The sequence below is a fragment of the Ambystoma mexicanum genome, chromosome 9 (genome assembly GCF_040938575.1).
Source record: "Ambystoma mexicanum isolate Mex_15411 chromosome 9, UKY_AmexF1_1, whole genome shotgun sequence".
NCBI lineage: Eukaryota > Metazoa > Chordata > Amphibia > Caudata > Ambystomatidae > Ambystoma > Ambystoma mexicanum.
In genome coordinates this window covers 222607092-222627708 of record NC_090931.1, presented here as the reverse complement: position 1 = coordinate 222627708, position 20617 = coordinate 222607092, and the positions used below count along the sequence as shown (strand labels likewise).

Genomic DNA, 20617 nt, shown 5'->3' with positions numbered 1-20617 from the left:
TTCTGGGAGCGGCCTCTGGCTTATTCCACCTTTTTCTGGGGGGATTCCTCAGAATGCTAAAGACAAACTGCACACAAGCTTTATTCTCGGATAAACTGTGTTTCTGGTGTAAATCAACACAACTCTTTGAAATTAAAATGTGCACAATTGGGCAAAGAAAGTGACATTATATTTTGTTTGCCTCCCAGAGACTGATAATTCGTGGAAGAAAACATGCAAGATCGGGATGCAATCACCATTCCCCAGTGGCTATTTCTTAAACAACATTTGGCACCCTGTTTTTTGCAAAATGATGCCACTTGAAAATATGGATCAGAAGCGAAACTGCCTGGCAGGAAAAATGATCTACTTAATGGGAGATTCGACACTTCGCCAGTGGATATCTCACTGTACAGCAATCATCAAGAGTAGGCTTTATTCTATTTTGATTCTGCCATCTATTTGCATGTTACCAAAATAGCATGGGGGCAACGGTATTACCAACATGTGTTTAAGAAAATACGTAGTTTACATGGTGAAATGCCAACACCATCTTGTTTATTTTCTCTGTCAGGGGTTCACAAGCTTTGGCTCTCCTGATGTTTTGGCCTACGACTTCCATGATCCTTCACTATTGACTAGGCCGGCAGTGGCTGATGGGAGTTGTTGTTCAGAGTACCTGGCGAGTCAGAGTTTTCAGTCCCCTGTTCTAAGAGAACACTCACTGTTCCATGTTCAAGAAGTTGATAGGAAGACTTGACTTCCACCTTCCTCCCTTAAAGCCATGCCAGATTTTCAATTGCCTTCTGCACTAAGATTTTTGACCAGTGCCTAATAGCTTTGTTCATTGAGATGCAGGCATTTCATCAGGGGTCAAGTCCTAAAAAAAGAAGTGTGGGAACTCATTAACAAACGCAAATGGATGCAACGTCGCCGGAAATTAGCATATCAAAGTGAAATATGCACAATTCATTGAAGTGGCTTTGTATAACTACCCAAATTGCACAGAACAAATGGCATTTGCCTTTCATAAAATCAACACACACGCAAAACAAATAGAGGATATTTTCTTCTAATAGTGTTTTTGAAAACGTTTAAAGGTGTGCATATTTTAAACTCCAAGAACCAATACCAATGTTTTTCCTGGAACATGCAGTAGCGAAATGAGACATATCACCTTTAGTTGTTTATTATTTTACCTCAGGTTATATATAGTGCAGTGGTGAAGTGTCCGACCTGCAAACCTAAAGACTTGCGGTTTGATCCACGAGATTTGTGTTACTTCATAAATTCAAAGAGGACACTGAATATGTCTCCTTTTTGCTGGGGGCTGAGTCCACCCTCTGAAAAATGTGGGTGGACTCCGTCCACCCGCGTGTACCCTCGACTTGAACCCTGCATTTTGTTTTTCATGTTGGATTTTGTGTATCTTAAGTTGAGAGAGGAAGCAGGGGAGTGGAATGTAAGGGGAAGGGGGAGGCAGAGGGGAAGGGAGAGAAAGCGAGGGAGAGTAAATTGCCAGGTCTGCATCTTATGACATTTTGTAATATTGACCATGCTGCCACCAACCTTTTCCTCTTACTCCTACATCCCGTCCCCTTTCCTCCATACTTATGGGACATTTCTCTGTCCTGTGGGACGGGACCAGAGCACTTTGTAAAAAGCATCCAAAAATGTTTCCAAAAATGTGTCCTTCCTCTCTTTTTTGTGCGGGGCCCGGTACGCGGCCGTAACCCCGCCCACCTTTGCTCCGCCCCGTGCATCGCCCATCAGTCGTTTTCTCCGCTCGTTCAGGACTGAACGCACTTGCATCCTCGGAAGGTTTTCTTCCCTTTTTCCTCTCTGGCTCTCGCTAGCGATCGTGTGCTGTTCTTTCTATGTCGTTCAAACTAGATTTTCCAGATTGTTCATCGTGTCACCGTCGTTTCGCGAGGGCGGATCCCCATCCTCTTTGTTTAGAGTGCTTGGGTCCGGATCACCGTTGGAACTCCTGTTTTTACTGCGACTCCCTTTTGGTCTGGGCACTTCAACGTCGGTTGGAGTGGTGGGAGGAGGTGTTCCGATGAACTCCTCCTTTGCATTTTCAGGCGTTCATCGACGAGAAGAAGAAACGCCCGGTAAGTTCTTTACTTTTCAGATCACCCCGGCCGGGGGATATCTTTCTGGGTTCCTCTCCGGCCGGGAGGGGCGTTGATCGCTCTGCCACCAGGGTTCACCCTGAGGTCCCTTTTGGGCCTAATAATTGTACCAGAGTTTTCTCCGGGGGTCTCCGTAAGGGGCCTGTAGATACCAGAGTGCGCTCCGAGGCCCCTCCTGTGGGGGCTGTTTGTAGACCCAGTTCTACTGAGTCGTGGTGTACCGGAGCTCGCTCTGAGGCCGTTCTGTCGGCTTCCCTCAAAAATAAGACCGGGGTGCGCCCCGAGGCCTTGGGTGGGCTTGCTGTTACCGAACGGATGTTCGAGGCCCGTGCAGATAAGGCTGTTACCGGACCTGGGTCCGAGGTCCCTCGTTCAGAGGCGAAAGCTACCAACAGTTCTGCGAGGCCTGACAAGGCCTTGTCAGTGAAAGCTGTTTCTCACCGTTCCCGCTCTTGTGGTGACACCAGACCTGTTGAGGGGGCAAAGAAGCAAAGTTCTTCTTTTACCGGCAGTACCAAGGTCCTTCCTTCGAAGACTAATTTGGCGGTTGGTATGTCACAAAAACATTCCAGGCCACACAGTACCGGCCGAGGTCCCTTATGTTAAGGCTAAGGTTAAGACCCCTGATCCATCGACGGGGACCCCCGCCTCACTTCCTCATGTGCCGCAGTTCCCATCAGATGATGACAAAATGGCGCCCGTTCCCGCCATGACTGCGGTGGCCATTTTGGGTGCTACCCCTACAACTAGGCCATCGGCCTCAGGTGTAGGGCTTGGCCCCTTGGGTGAACTTAGAGTCCCTTGTGTGCATTCTTATCGGCCAGTTTATGACTGGAACGCTCAGATGCCTCTTCCGCACAATATTTCGCTGCCTGCAGGGTCAGGCCAGTTGATTTATGTGGATACGTCGGTGGAGGGGCCTGTGTGGCACCCGTCCCCATTACGTCCCTGGATTTGTCCACCTCATGAGAGGCCTCCTCAGGTTCCGAAGCAGTCCCCGGAGGAAGCCTTTTTCAGTAAATTTCAAACGCTTATGCATACCGACCCCAGGAGGGAGTATTTCAAAGGGCTTTTTAGGGAGATATGTCCTCCAGCGCCTCCGGCTCCACCTGTTCCTCCGGTGGTTCTGCCGGCGCCTCCCTTGCCTACGGTGACTCCCCCGACTCTTCCGCCTTTGCCCCCATTGTCCCCTGTGGACAAGGCAGCGCCCGACACGGTTCAGCAGGATCCTGATCTGTCGGATGACGCACAAGGCGATCAGGACAGCGAGGACCTTCCCCGCTCTATCAGAGCTTTTCATGACCGGGTACTTGACATGATGAACTTCTTAGATGTTCCAGTGCCAGAGGCATCGCTCCACAGGAGGGTGTGCTTTCTGGGGCGTTCACCTTGTCTCCCTTGGAGCATACTGGCCTGTTCTTGCAGAAGGACGTTCTGGCCGAGGTCCGTAGAGTCTGGGAAAAGCCACACTCTGGACTTTTTGTCAATACGAAAATTGACGCTAGATACAGGCTGCATTCTCCGGAAGAGGTGGCCCTGTCATCTTGTCCGCCCCCCTCCTCCACAGTGGTGGCTGCAGCCACTTTGCAGTCCAGGCCTGCAGCATCCTCTTCCACGACAGCTAGTCAGGTTCTGGGAAAGGAGGTCAAGCTCCTCGACTCCCTCGGGAGGAAAATCTTCGCCAACTTGGCCTTGCAGCTCAGGCAGGCCAACGCTGAATTGAAATTAGCGGGAGCTAACATGCGGATGTTGAAAGGTCTGTCGGAGTTTGAGGAGTTTATCCCGGTCGATAAGCTGGAAGACTTTAGAGGAGGCCTTTCCGACGCAGGGTCTTGGCCCAGGATCTCCTGGAGGCTGCGGCTCATCAGGTAGACACCTCGGCTCGGGGCCTTATGCTGGGGGTTGATACCTCACGGCAGGCGTGGCTGCATGCAACTAAAGTCTCAAAAGAAGTGCAAGACAAGGTGTTGGACCTTCCGTTCGATGGTAAGGCGCTCTTTCATGCTACAACAGATGTAGAGCTCACCAAGACGAAGGATAGCACTCAGACAGCTAAGTCCTTATCTGACCTGGTTAAGGTTCCTTTCAAAACCCAGAGACCGTTGTTGCAAAGTCGACCTCCCTCTGGCTTTAGGGGCTTCACCGACCACAAGTCTCGCAGAGTGGATACCCCTGCGGGGAATAACCGCCGTAGGCAACAACGGACACGGTTTTTCTCCCGTTGCTCAGCCTCCTCCTCAGGTTCAGGTGGCACCTAAATGAGGGTTTTCCACGATCGCACGAGACCCCGGTGGGAGGACGCATTGCATCTCATTGGGAGGCGTGGCAGGCCATCACAGAAGACAGATGGGTCTTGTCAGTCGCTCGAGCGAGCTTCCGCTTACCTCTACCTCCTACCCCACCCCTCAACCCTCCTTTTCAGCTGTCGGGCTCGCCCTCCCTCAAAGCCGAGGTTCAGAAACTTCTGGACCTCAGAGCTGTGGAACCCGTTCCCCTTGGGGAGCGAGGGGAGGGCTTTTACTCTCAGCTGTTTACGGTCCCAAACCCAACCAGGCTGGCCTGCGCACCATCCTAGACCTTTCCCAGTTCAATCTTTTCCTACCCCAAGAGAAATTCAAGATGATCACGCCCAGCCAGATACGGTCCTCATTGCAGACGGGCGATTGGCTCAGCATCGTGGATCTTCAAGATGCGTACATGCATATCCTGATTTGGAACCCACACAGGAGATATCTATGATTCTCTTTGGCAGAGGAGCACTTCCAGTTTCGAGTGCTTCCTTTTGGCCTCAGCTCGGCGCCGCGTGTCTTCACGAAGATGATGTCAGTGATTGCAGCCTATCTTCGTCTCCAGGGTATCCATGTGTATCCATATTTGGACGACTGGCTCTTACGCAGCCCTTGTCCGCTGGCAGCAGCGGGCAATCTACAGTCTCTCCTTCAGCTCCTGGTCCATCTTGGGCTGTCAGTGAACTGGCGGAAATCTTCCATGACGGTCTCGCAGGACCTGATTTTCCTGGGTTTTCGCTGGAACACGATCGACTGCAGAGTGTACCTGACGAGGGACAGAATGGCGGATCTGTTAGCCACGTGTCAGATGTTTGCGCAGTCGGAGAGCATGTCTTCTGGGCCTCATGGCCTCATGCGTGCTGGCACTTCCTCTTGCTCGTCTCAAGATGAGACGGACCCAGATGGCCCTTCAGGGTTCCTGGCGTCAGGCTGTGACCCGGATTCCAAGCTGATAATGATTCCGGATTCCATGAGAGTGGACCTGGATTGGTGGTCCTCTCTGAGCAACCTGTCGGTGGGTGCGGGGTTTCAGGACCCAGCCCCCACGGTGATGATCACGACAGACTCCTCCCTTCTGTGGTGGGGTGCGACGTTAGATCTTCTTCAGGTCTCGGACCTCTGGTCGCCTCAGGACAAGCTCCTGCACATAAATCATTTGGAGCTTCTGGCGATCTTCCTAGCGCTCAGGGCATTCAGACCGCTCATTGCCAACAAGGTGGTCCGCATACGCACGGACAATGTCGTGTCAATGTTATTACATCAACAAGCAAGGGGGAACAAAGTCTCCCCCCCTCGTGCACCTGTCCATCCAGATATGGGAGTGGGCCGTGCTTCATGGTGTCTGGCTGCTTGCAGTACACATCCCGGGCCAGCTGAATGTCACAGCGGATGCCCTCAGCCGGCAGAGAGTGGTCAGCTACGAGTGGGAGTTGAAAGCGGAGGTCCTGTCATGGATTTTCTTGCGTTGGGGTACACCGGAGGTGGACCTCTTCGCTACGGCAGTAAACAGGAAGCTTCCTCAGTATGCCTCCAGAGGGGGGCTGGGAGCCTCCTCTCTGGGGGATGCTCTTGAGATTCCATGGCACAACATGAGAGCTTACGCCTTCCCACCTCTGCCTCTAGTTCATCGAGCAATTTGGAAGCTGAAGAACTTGGTAAACTGTACCCTTCTACTCATAGCCCCGTGGTGGCCGGCCAGGTTTTGGTTCTCAGAACTTCAACACCTGTCGGTGTATCCGCCAATCAGGTTACCAGTGACCCCCGATCTTCTTCATCAAGGGGAACAGCAGCTGTGGCACCCTTCCCCACAATCGCTCAGCTTGGCGACATGGTGCCTGAGTTCAAGTCTTTAGAGCATCTTAACTTGTCTACGGATAACATGCGTATTATCCAGGCAGCCAGGAAACCCTCGACCAGATCCCAATACAGGAGTAAATGGCTCAGCTTCTGTCATTGGTGTTTGGAAAAGCAGTTGGATCCAAGGGTGGCTACGATTGACACGGTGCTGTCCTTCGTGTCCTCCCTAGCAGACTCGGGTGTTCACGTTCTGTCATGCAGAACTTACCTTTCAGCGGTTTCCGCTTATCTTTCTACAGAACAATTCTCTTATTCTCTGAGTAACCCAGTGGTTAAGAGGCATTTTGCAGACTTGACACGCCTCTGCCCTCCGGTTCGTAGTCCGCACCCGCCGTGGGACCTAAATGTAGTCCTGACGGCACTGTGACATAAACCATTTGAACCAATGGCCATGGTGGACCTCAAGTACCTATCATGGAAAGTGTCCTTTCTGGTCGCCGTTACGTCAGCGAGGAGAGTGAGTGAGCTCCAGGCCTTGTCAGTGGATCATCCTTTCTTGATCTTTCACAAGGACAAGGTAGTCCTACGTACAAACCCGGCCTTTCTACTGAAGTTGGTAACTGAATTCCATCTGAATCAGTCGATCTCCCTACCAGTCTTTTTTCCGAACCCTGCCTCAGAGGCTGAAAGGATTCTGCACTGTCTTGATGTCAGAAGGGCTCTTAAGTTCTACCTTGACAGGACTTCCGAGCTTAGGAGTTCTTCTCAACTTTTTGTGACCTTCGGTAACCCTCAGGGTAAGCCGGCATCTAAGGCGACTATTTCTCGGTGGATCGCCGCCTGCATCACGGAGTCTTTCACCGTCCAAGGGCTGAAACCTCCTAAGGGTATTCATGCACACCTTGTGCGGGGCAAGACAGCCGCGGTTGCTTTTCAGAAATATGTCCCCTGGGAGTCCATCGCTAGAGCAGCTACTTGGGCCTCCCCAACTGCTTTTTGTAAGCATTATTGTCTTGATATGAGCTCAAGAGCTGATGCTCAGTTTGGTCAGGCTGTGCTGAAGAACCTTTTTCTGTAGGGGGTATTTCCATCCACCGTAGTTCCTGTTAGGAGTGCTTGGGAATCTCCCATATGTATGGAGGAAAGGGGATGGGACGTATGAGTATAACCAGGTTACTCACCATATTGTCCACCTTACTCCTCGTCCATAGTTCCCTTTCCGCCATACGCCCGCCCGCCGTGCCCTCTAATAAGTTTCCTCTGCTATTGCTAATAGGTCTCTGACCTGGTGATAGAAAAGGACTGATGGGCGATGCACAGGGCGGAGCCAAGGTGAGCGGGGTTACGGCCGCGTGCCGGGCCCCGCACACGAAAGAGAGGAAGAACACATTTTTTGACACATTTTTGGATGCTTTTTACTAAGTGCTCCCGTCCCGTCCCACAGGATGGAGAGATGTCCCAAAAGTATGGAGGGAAGAGGACTATGGACTAGGAGTAAGGTGGTCACTACGGTGAGTAACCTGGTTATTCTCTTCCTCCCTACAACCAGAAGAATGGAATTAATGTATGTCTGCAAAATCCTCCAGGTTTTCCTCATCATCTTCTAATACAATGTGTATGCAATGTTTCCTCCTCTTTTCTTCTTCATGTCCCACACCTCAACCCTGCACCTCAACAAAGCCACTGCTGAGGGTGTTACCTAATATGTCCAGACCGCTTTCCTCCAACACCTATTCTCGTAACCCTTCTGGAACATTAATTATCCACTGGTCCTCTAACAGGCAGTAAGGCCCCAAAATCCTTCTATTCCCATTTGCCATTTTATCCTAGTGGCAAGAGAAACAAATAACCTTGGTGGTGAACAATGAATGGCCAAATATATAAAACAAACTGACAGTAAGAAGTAAACTTGAAAAGATAACAACAAGTGTCATAAGTAAACTAGCAATGTGTGCAATGAATTGTCCATTTCAAACTCAGAGTATTGGTCCCTTGAGCAGGCTGGTTCCTGCAATTCCCCTACAATTCCCCCAAAAACCATAAAACGTTCTTAATAGTAAAAACATGCTTTCGTAAGACGGTAAACGTACATAGTAACTTGGGAATATGTCTTCTTACACCTTTTTTTCATCTGCCATATTTCTTTTACAGTCACGAACATTAAATATAGATTAATGATTATGTCAAAATGGTTGTAATTAGAATTTAAATATTCCCTCTGTCCATGCCTCAATTTCATTCAAATGGCCGTGGTTGCAAGCCCACGTACTGTCTGCCTTGGTGTAAAAAGTATTGCATTAATTTAGCAACATTTGAAGCATTATCTTATTTTGAATATTCATCTATTGCTTTCCCAACAGCACTGAAATATTATAACCTCCATCGGACTGGTCTGGAAACTAAACTTTTGGCGTTGGACATGGAGAAGAATATTCTATTACAGTGGAAAAGACATGGCTATCCATATATTGCTTCGCAGCATTATTCAGTGAAAGATCCTGACTATGTTGCCCAGGCCATTGACCAACTCCCTGGAGGAGGACATTTCATCATCGTCATCAATTTGGGCCAACACTTCCGGCCTTTCCCAATTGATGTGTTTATTAGAAGAGCCCTTGACGTCCGGAGTTCTGTAGAGCGCCTCTTCCTCAGAAGTCCTGATACAAAGGTTATCATCAAAGCCGAAAATACCAGGGAGATGACAATAGACCAGGAGCGATTTAGTGACTTTCATGGTTATGTACAATACCTAGCAGTGAAGGAGATCTTTGAAGGACTCAACGTTGGTATGGTGGATGCTTGGGATATGACCATTGCGTTTGCCACAAATAACGTACACCCTGCTGAAGTTGCAGTTAGGAGCCAAGTAGATCTGTTTTTAACCTACGTCTGTTAGCTGAGGGTACAATTGCAAATTTCGAAATCCTTCATAATGTTGCCATGATGAAATGAGAAAGTGTTGTGTGCTTCTCCAGTGCCCTTTTCTAAACATTTTGTTTACAGAATGCGTGATGACTCATGACACATTTTTCGTAAACATTAATACCACTTTGTGCTAATAGTTGCAGCACATCTGGGTCGGAACGTTAAAACTGAGGTTTACAGTTAAGAAAGGTGTGTCACTCAATATAGTCAATAGCCACCCCATACAGTGGCGTAACACAAGATGTGCCCCCCCCCCCCTGCGAGCCATGCTGAGGGGGCCCCCCAACTCAGCAACAAATCAATGGTCGCGCCACACTCTGGGCCAGCCTAGATTATCACACTAGCGCAATACGCACAAACGTGCTGCTGAACAGATATGCCGCACACTGCACTAGGAGAAAGATATACATATGTGTTTTAATATAACATACAGCACACTGTCTGTAAAAAGTTGGCTAAAAAGCCAGAGTGTTTGCAATTGTTTTGTAGGGAACACCAACCCAATAGATGCAAGTCACCAACAGAGCACAGGAACATTAAAGCTTTGCTATTAAAAATGCCATGCCACAGTGAAAACATGTCCAACAGGTTGCACAAGGTAGAACAGTGTCGACATGTAATAACAATATAGTAAAGCTTGCCAGGCCACATTTAGACATATCTAGACTGGTTGCACCACAATGGCAGTCGAAGCAATAACACTCATCAAGAATAGAACATACATTCAAGCCTGTGTCTCTGTGGCCTCTAACAACACGGCCAAACTCTTTAAAATCTGAAAAGAAGTGGTCAATCCTGTTGAGCTCTTTACATCTCCTGTTCCCTCCCAGGCCCTCTGTTTGGCTCTGTCATCTCACTTCTACGCTAAAATTCAGGACATCCTATCCTCCATCTCCTCTTCCTCTCCCTCTTCCTCTCTCGGCCCCCCTTTGGCCATCTCTACCTCTCTTCCTCCTATCTCCTCTTTCTCTCTGACAACACCTGACGAGGTTTCTAGACAAGTCCGATCTATGAAAGTGTCATCCAAACAGGTGCTCTCCTGCTCCACCAGAACCATCAAGAACCATATTGACACCCTCGCTCCAGTCTTGACCGATTTCTGTAATCACTCTTTCCCCTCTCCCGTTAAGCACTCCCTTATGCACCCACTCCTCAAGAAGCGTTCTGCTGATCCTGCCTGCCCGGCAAACTATCGCCCAATCTCCATTACCCCTTTCCTGGGCAAACTGTTGGAAAAGCTGGCCATCTCCCAGCTTACACTCAACACAGAATCTGTTGGTTGTCTCCATGACCATCAGTTTGGCTTCAGTGCCAGAGACACAGAAACTGCTGTCCTGAACACCTGTGAAGTTCTGCTCTCTAACCTTGATTCCTGCATTCCTTCTGTCATCCCCCTTGATCTTTCCTGTGCTTTCGACACGGTCAAGCATGCCATCCTGATCAATCGACTCCATGAGAACCTGGGCATCATAGATCAGGCCCTTGAGTGGCTGACCTCCTTCCTCTTGGACTGCCCCTCTCAGGTCCAACTTGGTCCCTTTCTCCACGCTCCATCCTCTCACTCTGGTTTTTCAACCTCTATGTGGCCCCTTTGACCCACCTGATCTCTACATTCTCCTCTAACTTTCAGTGTTATGCGGATGACCCTCTGCTTTCCTTCAGGCTCCCCTCATACTCCTCTCATCTCTCGCTCATTCCCGACTGTCTATCCGCGATTCAGGATTGGTGTGCCTCCAACTATCTCTGCCTTAATGTCAGTGAAATGGAGATGCTTCTCATTTGGACTTCTACCCCTGCTTTCCCTCTCTCACTCTGGCCGCCCGCCTTGGGCCCTCTTCCTTTGCCTTCCTGTGAGGCAAACAACACTGGTGTCATCTTTGACTCCACTCTCTTTTTCTCCTCACATCTCAGACGTTGCCAAGAAGTCCCACTACCAGCTGCTCCTCCTCAAAGGGACTCTTCCCTTTCTCACTTACCCCCAGAAGCTCACTGTCTGTAGAGCCCTGGTTCTCTCTAGGCTGGACTACTGCAACAGCCTCTTTCTCAATCTGCCTTCCTCTACTATCCAGCAACTAATCAAGAAAAGGACTGCAAGACCTATCCTTGGCCTCAAGCACAGGGATCGTATCTCTCCAGCCCTGAAATCTCTCCACTAGCTCCCAGTTGCTGCAAGTATCAAGTTCAAGACCCTTTGCATTGTCCACAAGGCTTTCTGGGCCCGGGGCCCGCACTACATCCAACGCTCTCTTCCAAAATATCTTCCTTCTCAAGCCCTTCACTCATCTACTTACAACTCTCTAAGGGTTAGGCGCTTCTCCAGGAAGAGAGTGGGGGGTAGATCTCTCTCCTCTACAGGTGCCAACCTCTGTAAAAGCCTCCCTGCCCCTCTCAAGCTTTAGCAGACCACCTGAAGTTCTGGAAGCAGCTCAAATCTTTCCTTTTCTCCTCTGCTTTCTCTCTCTCCCTCCCCTGCTGGCCTACCTGACCTACCTGTCTGCTGTACTGACTGGTTGCTTGGCTACCCTCAGAGTCTCACTGAGTCGAGACTCTTTCTTGATCAGTCACCCTTGCACTGCCTCTGGTCCTACAATGCACTTAGGGGCTGTAACTGTAACTCTACAGGCTCTTGTTCTCCTTGCACTACCCAGAGCTGTGCTGCTTTGACAGCACTTACTCAGAGAATTGCTGCCCTGTTTTTCCCCTCCCCTCTCCCTTGCACTTCCCCCTTGCGCTTCTCGTTATCGCACTTGCACGATCTGAATGACACAAGGCCAAGTAAGATCGTTTGTCTTGTCCTCCCTCTATGTTCCATCCCTTGTCTTGTCGCGCCTAGAAACACTTGTGTGCAGGTGCGTTATAAGTGACTGATCACAGATGCCCAGAAAAATATACAATGCTGCAGTAAGAAACAGCTGACTGGCAGCACCCAAATGGCAGTCTAGCCAGGTAATTCACTTAGCAGGACTGCTTTTTTTTTTTTTTGAAGTAGTAATTTATTGGTGTTTTGTATTAAAGGCATACAAATACAAACATATGAACTGTGTATATTAATAAGTAAAATGGAAAAGGAAAAGGAAAGAACAAGCAAAATAAAAAAATAAAAGAAAATAAAAACAAGAACATCAAAAACGACAGTCTTCATGTGGTGCAATACATGTCTCTCGGGTGAATGTGGGTGAAGAGAAATCGTGTGTCTCGGGGAACCGGTGGAGTCTTTTGTGGTATCAAGCGTTCAGTTGTGGCATGTTGTTGGAGGTTGTCAGGGGGGTTTGTGGTCTGCGCTGAAGGATGTGTCTCTTAATAGGGCCTTCCAGGAGTCTAGGGTGCCGCTCGCCATATCTCCGGTGGAGTTGGTTCTGTCTTGCCAGGCTCTGGTTTCAGCTGCTGTCCATTTTTGCATCTCCTTCAACCAGTGTTCGTGTCTGGGGCCGGATGGTTTCTTCCAGGCCATGGCTATGGTTCTCTTCGCTAAGATGCATGAAATGTCCATCATTTTTACAAGGTGTTTGTATTTAGCTGGTCTAGGATAGGTGCCTAGTAAGCATTCTCCCGGTGTCCACTTATATCTTTCCATACCTGCATCTTTGCAGGTCTGTTTGATTTTGGACCACAGTTCCATCGCTTTGGTGCATGTCCAGAACATATGGATTAAGTCGGCTCTGTCGTGTCCGCACCTCGGGCATGCCGGGGAAGCTTGTCTGTTGAAGGAAGCCACCCTGTGTGGAGTCATGTACGTACGATGAAGGACGTTCAATTGGATCTGGCCGAATCTGGAATTCCTGGACACTTTTTTGGGGTATATTAATGCTCTTTCCCATTCCTTGTCTGTGAGCGTGGTTCCGATGTCTGCTTCCCATTTCGCCTTCAGTGCCTTTCCCTTGGGGTTGGGTTTGTCAGTGAGTCTGTTGTAGAGCCTGGAGATCGGTCTCCATCCGTCCCCAAGATCGTGCATTTCCTGTAGTAGCGGGTCTGGAGCGGGCTCTTCTGGCCATCCTTTCCAGTTTTTTTTGCTGGTTTGTTTGATGCGTTGGTACCAGAGAAACTGGCCACTTGAGAGCCCTTCCTTGATCTGTAGTGATTCGAGTTCTCTGAATTCGCCTTCCTCAAACATATCTCCCCATGTGTAAATGCCTGCCATTTCCCATCTTCTTGCCGTGGATAGATCAGATTCTGATTTGCATATATCCACCAGGATGGGGTTGTCTGGGGAGTACGGGTGTTTCACTTGCCTGATGTAACAGGTTCTGGCCCATATCTGCCTGCCGAGACCGATGACCAAAGGAGGGTCGGGGGAGTGTAGTAGAGGGCTCCATAGGGTTTCCTTGGGTGTTAGTTTGGTGGAGAATTGACTCAGGAGTCCCAGTTCAGCGGATGGCTCATCTGAGATCCACTTCGTTTAGTTTAGTTTAGTTTATTATTTGTATAGCGCCGCCTGGCCCTAGGGCATCCAGGCGCTTGCGATGAATACAACAAGAATAATGAATACAACAAGAATAATGCAGCAGAAATGTACAAATCGATTACATATTTACAAATTTACAGTGTTGGTGCATGCTAGTGAGGTAGGGCTAGGCAGTTTCTTTGGATAGAAGCCAAGTTTTGGTGTTGTGTCTAAATCTGTGAAAGGACGGTTCTGATCTCAGCTCGAGTGGAAGTGAATTTCAAAGTTTGGAGGCAAGCACGGGGAAGCTGGAGCCACCTGCTTTTTGGAGCTTAAATCTTGGGATATTTAAGCAGTGTGTTTGAGCTGATCTGGTAGGGCGCGCTGGGGTGTGGTGCTTGAGGTTGTCGGATAGGTATCTGGGTGCTTGGTTAGCTAGGCATTTGTGTGTGAGTGAGATGGTTTTATATTCAATTCTTTGTGGTATGGATAGCCAATGGCAGGTGCGTCTGGCGTCCGAGATGTGTTCATGTTTGGGTATGTTCAGGGCTGCTCGCAAGGCGTTGTTTTGTATGACTTGTAGTTTGTTGATGTTTTTCTGACTGGTTCCCAAGTATAGCGCATTGCAGTAGTCAACTTTGGAAAGGACTAGCGCTCTGGCTAAGGTGATGCAGTTGGATGGTGAGAGGTCTGCTGGCATTGATGAGTTTACAAGTGTAAGCAGTGGCTGATGAGATGGAATTGATCTGTCTTGTCAGTGTGAGGGAGGAGTCGAGGTAGATTCCTAGGGTTTTGACGCTGTTAGAGACGATGATGTTATTGCCGTCTATAGTGAATGCTTGATAGAGTTTGTCGAGTTTATTAAGTCTGGGTTGGGAACCTAGGAGAAGAAGCTCGGTCTTGTCGTCATTAAGGCATAGGCCATGCTTGGCCATCCATTCTTGGATAATGGAATAAATGTTGTTGAGAGCAGTGAGGTCGGTGGAGTAGTCGCCTGTTAAAGGGATCAGTATTTGGGTGTCATCTGCGTAGTTGGTGTAGATGACACCCAAGCGGTCCAGTATGTCAAAGAGGGGTTTCGTGAATACATTGTATAGAGTGGGGGAGACGCAGGAGCCCTGGGGGACACCGCAAGTGACTGGGGCTGGGATGGCAGAGGCTGTGGGTGCGAAGACTCTCATGGATCTGTTGTTAAGGAAGGAATGGATCCATGCGTTGGCGTTATCTGAAAATTTGGCTGCTGAGGATAGATGTTTGCAGAGGATGTCGTGGTTGACCAGGTCGAAGGCGGCCGATAAGTCAAGGAGGAGAAGGAGGGCTAGTTTACCATTGTCTTTAATGTTGTCCATCTGTGTCTTAAGGTCAATCAGGGCGGTCTCAGTGCCGTGTTTGGAGCGGAATCCTGATTGTCTGAGTCCTAGTAAGTTATTTTTCTCAAGGTGGTTCTGTATCTGGAGATAGGCAGCTCTGTCGAGGATTTTTAGTAGGAAGGGTACAGTCGTTATGGGTCTGTAGTTGGTGGGGACATTAGGGTCAAGGGTGGGCTTCTTAAGTAAAGGAAGAACCCAGGAGTCCTTGAGGTTGTTGGGCACTATGTTGGAGGTGAAAGATGCGTTGATGAGGGAGGTGATGAAGGGAGCAAGTTGTTTGGCTGCATCTTTAATGATAGGGGCTGGGCAAGTGTCGCCTTGGCATTTGGACGGTTTAAGAGAGTAGATTATTTCTTCAACCTCTTTAATGGTGATGGTGGAAAACTCAAAGAGGTTATTGTCATCATTTTGGGGGGTGGTGTGGGTGTGTGTAGAGGGGGTGATGTTATCGGAGAGGGTGAGGCTTTCTTTCTTTGTCAGGATTTTGGCTTGTAGCGTGGCAATTTTGCCTAGGAGTGCTTCCTGGATGTTCGTGCACCAGTGGATGTCTTTGTTGCAAGTGTCTGGAATGGGGGAGGGTGATTCGAGTTCTCTCAGGATATTGAAGAGCTCTTTGGTATTAGATTTGGCGTTGCTGATTCTTTCATTGTACATGTTTTTTTTAGACTGGATGATGGCTGATTTATAGATGTTCGATGCCAGTGCGTAGGATGTCTTATTAATAGTGGATGGTGACTGTTTCCATGCTAATTCAGCTTGTCTTTTGGCTTTGCGGAGTGTTTTTAGTTTGGGGGTGAACCAGGAATTGAGGTGTGCTCGTGGTTTGGCTTTCCGAAGCTTGAGTGGTGCTATGGTGTTTATGGCCTTAAGGATAGTTGTGTTGTATAAATCTACTAATTCAGTAGGGTTGGTCATGGTGGGTGAGAAGTCGATGATGGGTTGGAGTAGCGGGAGGAGTTTCTCTAGTGTGATATTTTTGTTGTTTCTTGTGAGTGTGGGTGGGGCATTGGAGGAGGGCACTGGTGTTTGAGTGCCTTTGTTGATGGTGAAGGTAATAAGGTGGTGATCGGTCCAGGCGCATGGAGTGTTGGAGAGGATGGTAGTGTTGCAATTGAGGTCAGCTATCCAGTCAAGGATGCGGCCTTTGTTATGTGTGGGTTGTGCGATATGGTGGGTGAGTCCTAATTCTGAAATAGTGTTGGCGATAGTGTGAGCTTTGTCATCTTTCTCATCATTGAGACCTAGATTAAAGTCTCCTAGGATGAGTAGTCGAGAGTTAGGTTTGATATTGTTAGAGAGTAGAAGGGCTATGTCGTCATTAAAGGATAGTATGGGGCCTGGCGGTCTGTAAATGAGGTGGATGGTGATAGTGCTTGTGTGCGTTGTGGATAGTTTGAGGGTGAGTAATTCCGCTGATGTCAGTGATTGGTTTTGTATGTGTCTAATGTTGATGGAACTTTTTGCAATAACGGCTACTCCACCACCTTTAGCTGTTTGTCTGTCTGCACGGTAGATGGTATAGTCATTGGGTATAGCAAGTGATAGAGAGGGGCCAGATGCTGGGTGGAGCCAGGTCTCAGTAATAGCTATGAAGTCGAGATCATTGACGGTAATAATGTCGGCAATGTCTAAGGCATGGGCGACTACAGATCTCGCATTGATGAGTGCACCTTTAATGGTTTCGGTGGTGATGCATGATTTTTTGGTGTGGGTGCGGGGGGAGGGTGCGATCGGGCCGTGTGATATCTGGTCTGTCGGAAGTGTAGGGCGTGTGCAGTGAGGGGCAGATTTGGTTAAGGTTATGTTTTGTTTGTTGCCTAGATTGGGGAAGGATGCGGGTGTGTGTGTTCTGGATCTGAGTCGGGTGAATCTCGATAATCCTGAGCAGGGATAGGATCTGCTGGTAGTGAGGTTCGTGATAGTGGGTTGGCCGATGGGAGTAGTTTGTGATGCTTCTTGGGGGCTGGGGGTGTCTGCTATGCGATGAGAGTCAATGGAGGAAGTAGGCTGGAAGGGGTTGATGTTGGGTAGGAAGGGGGTGGGGCAGGGTATGGGATAATGTCTGGGGCAGGCTAGTCTGCTGAGGCCGTTGGGGTGTAAGCGAAAGTGTGGCCCTGTACAAGGGGTGTCATGGGGGACCAGGCAGAATGGGAACATAATGAGGAAGGTCCAGGTTATCATGTCTGAGTTTGACGCACAAAATCGTCAGAGAGAAGCTAGTGCGCAATGTTAGTACACAATGGTGCTGCAGTGAGGGTACTAGCGCAGAGAATCGGAGAAATGCTAGTGCACAGTGCTGATACCCAGTACTAATACACAGTGTACTCTAAGCGACCATAAGGCACTACACAATGTCACAGTAGTCTCTAAGCGACCATAAGGCACTACACAATGTCACAGTAGTCTCTAAGCGACCATAAGGCACAACACAAGTGGTCACAGTGGTCTCTACGCGACCATAAGGCACTACACAATGTTACAGTGGTCTCTAAGCGACCATAAGGCACTACACAATGTCACAGTAGTCTCTAAGCGACCATAAGGCACTACACAATGTCACAGTAGTCTCTAAGCGACCATAAGGCACAACACAAGTGGTCACAGTGGTCTCTATACGACCATAAGGCACTACACAATGTTATCGTGATGTGACTAAGCTGCGCCGCAAGGTAGTATAGCTGAAGGTCCGGAAGTTTTATTCCTCCCTCCTTGTGTGGGAGAGATAGTGTGGCCAGGGACAGTTTGTGTCTTTTGGGGCCCCACAGGAAGTCTCCTATGAGCGCTTCTAATTTCTTGAAGAAGGGTGGTCTTACGTAGAAGCATATATTCAGGAAGAAATACAGGAACCGGGGAAGAATTATCATCTTTACAATTGCCGCTCTACCAACCATTGCGAGCGGGAGCTTAGACCAGAATTTCATGGATCTGCGGAGGCTTGGTATGGCAGCTTCCGTATTGTATTCGTGTGTGAGCATCGGAGTGTGGCCCACTTTGATTCCTAGGTACCTGAACTTGTCGAGTTGCCATTTTATTCCTATAGTCGGGAGGTCGTTCTCTGTTAGGCCTCTCAGGCCAGCCAGTGGGAATGCTGAGGATTTGTGTCTGCTAAATTGTATTCCAGAGTATTTCGAGTAATTGTCAAGTACCTCCAGTGTGGTCGGTGCATTGACCTTGGGGTCATTTAGGTACAGTAGGACATCATCAGCGTAGAGGGAAATTACGTTGTAGGTATTGCCGATCTTGATGCCGGCATCGAAAAATTGTTGCCTGAAATATATGGCAATCGGTTCCAGGCCAAGTATATATAGCATAGGCGAGAGAGGGCATCCCTGCCTAGTGCCCCTCTGTATCTGCCAGGATTCTGAGACCGTTCTACCTGTCTTCACTCTTGCGCTTGGAGAGTTATATAGTACCTTGATCCATCTGATGAAGCCCTCGCCGAACCCAAATCCCCTGAGTGACTCGGTAAGCCACTCCCAGTAGATGGAGTCGAAGGCTTTGATGGCGTCAAGTGATAGTACCGCTAGGTCTTCATCCCTTTCGTAGGTCTCTGCCATGATGTGTTGAAGCCTTCTGAGGTTAGCTGTGGTGTTGCGACCGGGAACGAACCCGTTTTGGTCTTCGTGGATTATGGAACCCAGCACTCTGGCGAGTCTGCCAGCCAATATGGTGGTGAGGATCTTGATGTCGTAGTTTAGCATGGCCAGGGGGCGATAGGAGTCGCAATCAGTGGGTGTTTTATGTGGCTTGAGCATGGGAATGATTATTGTCTCCCTCATGGTGTTGGGTAATATCCCGTCTGTGTAGGCCTCTTGATATACTTCGTGCAGGATTGGGGTGAGGGTGGATTCGTATGCCTTATAGAACTCAGATGGGAGGCTGTCGCTTCCGGGGGCCCTGCCGGTGGCGAGCGATCTGATTGCTGCCTTCACGTCCTCGGCCGTGATCTCCTTTTCTAGTTCCTCTCTCTGTTCGGCGGTGATCTTGGGGAGGTCTATCTCTTCCAGTGTATCGATGATTTCGTCTCTGGGAACTTGTTTGGCGTGAGTGTATAACCTGGAGTAGAATTTGGCGAATGTCTTGTTAATTCCTGTCTGCGTCTTATGAGATGTTCCTTCTTCGTCTAGTATCTCGGTTGGGAGTTGCTTAGGATGTTCTTTCCTGCATAGCCAAGCCAATAGCCTACCAGGTTTGTCTGATTCTTTGTGGGATCTGGTGGTGTACGTTGCGTGGTCGAATTTCTCTAATCTGTCCCAGGAGGATTGGCATTTTTCGCGGAGCTCTTTCAGTTGCTTCTCGATTGCCGGGGTGGTATTGGAGGAGGATTCCAGACGTGCTATCTCCAATTCGTGTGCATCCAGGGACGCCTTTAGTTGCCTGCGGGTACCGCCAGCTTTCGATATTATTTCGCCCCTTACCACCACCTTCAAGGCCTCCCACAATGTGCTCCAGGTGGATACTGAGCCCTTGTTGGTGTCAACGTATTCTTCAAGTTTTTCGGCGAGGTCCTCTCTGAACTCTAAGTCTTCGAGGGCCGCAACAGGCATCCTCCACATAGGGATGGGGGGTCTGGGTCCTTTGAGCTGCCATTGCATGATCAGTGGCGAATGGTCGGAGATCGATCTGCCCAGATATTTGGAAGACTCCACCAATTGCATTTGTTCTCTATCAACGAAGAGGTAGTCGATTCTTGTGTAGACTCTGTGTGGAGCTGAGTAGTAGGAGTAGACCTTTTCCGAGGGGTGTTGTTCTCTCCATATGTCCATTAGGTGTAGCTGCGATAGTGTCTCTTGCATGGCGGACGATGCAGGGTTTTTCGTTTGGGGAGGGGGTGTTGATCTATCCATGGTAGCATCTACGGCACAGTTGAAGTCGCCACCCCATATGAAGGTTCTGTTCCGGTGATGAGCCAGTTTTGCACTGATCATTCCGAGGTGCGGTGGTATCCCGTGGGGTGGGAAGTATGAGTTAGCTAGGCATATCGGGATTTGTTCGATGGTGCCCCACATGATCACAAAGCGGCCTTCTTTATCAGTCTCGTATCCTTGTAGCTGGAAGGGGACATTCGGGTTTACCCATATGAGCACACCTCTTGCGTATTTGGAGTAGGGGGATCCCTTCAGCGTCCCATCCCACCGGTCTGCTAGTTTGGCCATGGCTTCTTCCGTGAGGTGTGTCTCTTGTAGGAGCGCAATTGAGACTTTCTTCCTTCGGAGGAATGATTGTATGCGGTTCCGTCTGAGGTACGAGCCCATCCCCCTCACATTCCACGTCATCACGTTGAGTTGTGACGCCATAGAATCAGTGTTTCGGGGTCGGGAGGTGTCCCCATCCTTGGGGCCTGATGTGACAGCGGTCCGTATTCAGGGGGTCGGAGACAGGGACGGACTAAATTCGTACTTATTGTATTTCTTGCACCCGGCTTATGTTTCTTTGGCAGTGTAGGTTTGAAGACTGTGTAACTGTTGGAACAAACAACATAACTCAAACAGGTGCGCCCAGCGACTACTTTCGTGTCGTGGTGCTCGGGCGCTCTCGAGCCGTCTGGGCCCATCCGGGCTTCGGGCGCGAGTTGGGTCTGGTGTTGGCCTGACCCGGGAGGGTTGTTCGCTGGGGGTTCGGCTGGGGCCCGGCGAGGAGGCCGAACGAGGGTCGTTTCCTTGTGGCATGCTGTAACTGGATTACCTTCTGATATCCGGGTTCGATTGTTGCTGGGCTATCGCTACGCCGTGTACGTCA

The 20617-nt window shown here is 49.3% G+C and overlaps 1 protein-coding gene across 1 annotated transcript in view; it reads left to right on the top strand.

Moving 5' to 3' along the window:
- LOC138487890 (NXPE family member 1-like) overlaps positions 1-9209 on the top strand; it is a 383725-nt gene extending 374516 nt beyond the window's left edge. Inside the window, exons 4-5 of the mRNA XM_069614510.1 lie at positions 189-407; positions 8563-9209. Coding sequence (XP_069470611.1) covers positions 189-407; positions 8563-9098 — 755 coding nt within the window. The 3' untranslated portion in view covers positions 9099-9209. The remainder of the gene's footprint in view (positions 1-188; positions 408-8562) is intronic.
- Positions 9210-20617: the final 11408 nt, after the last annotated feature.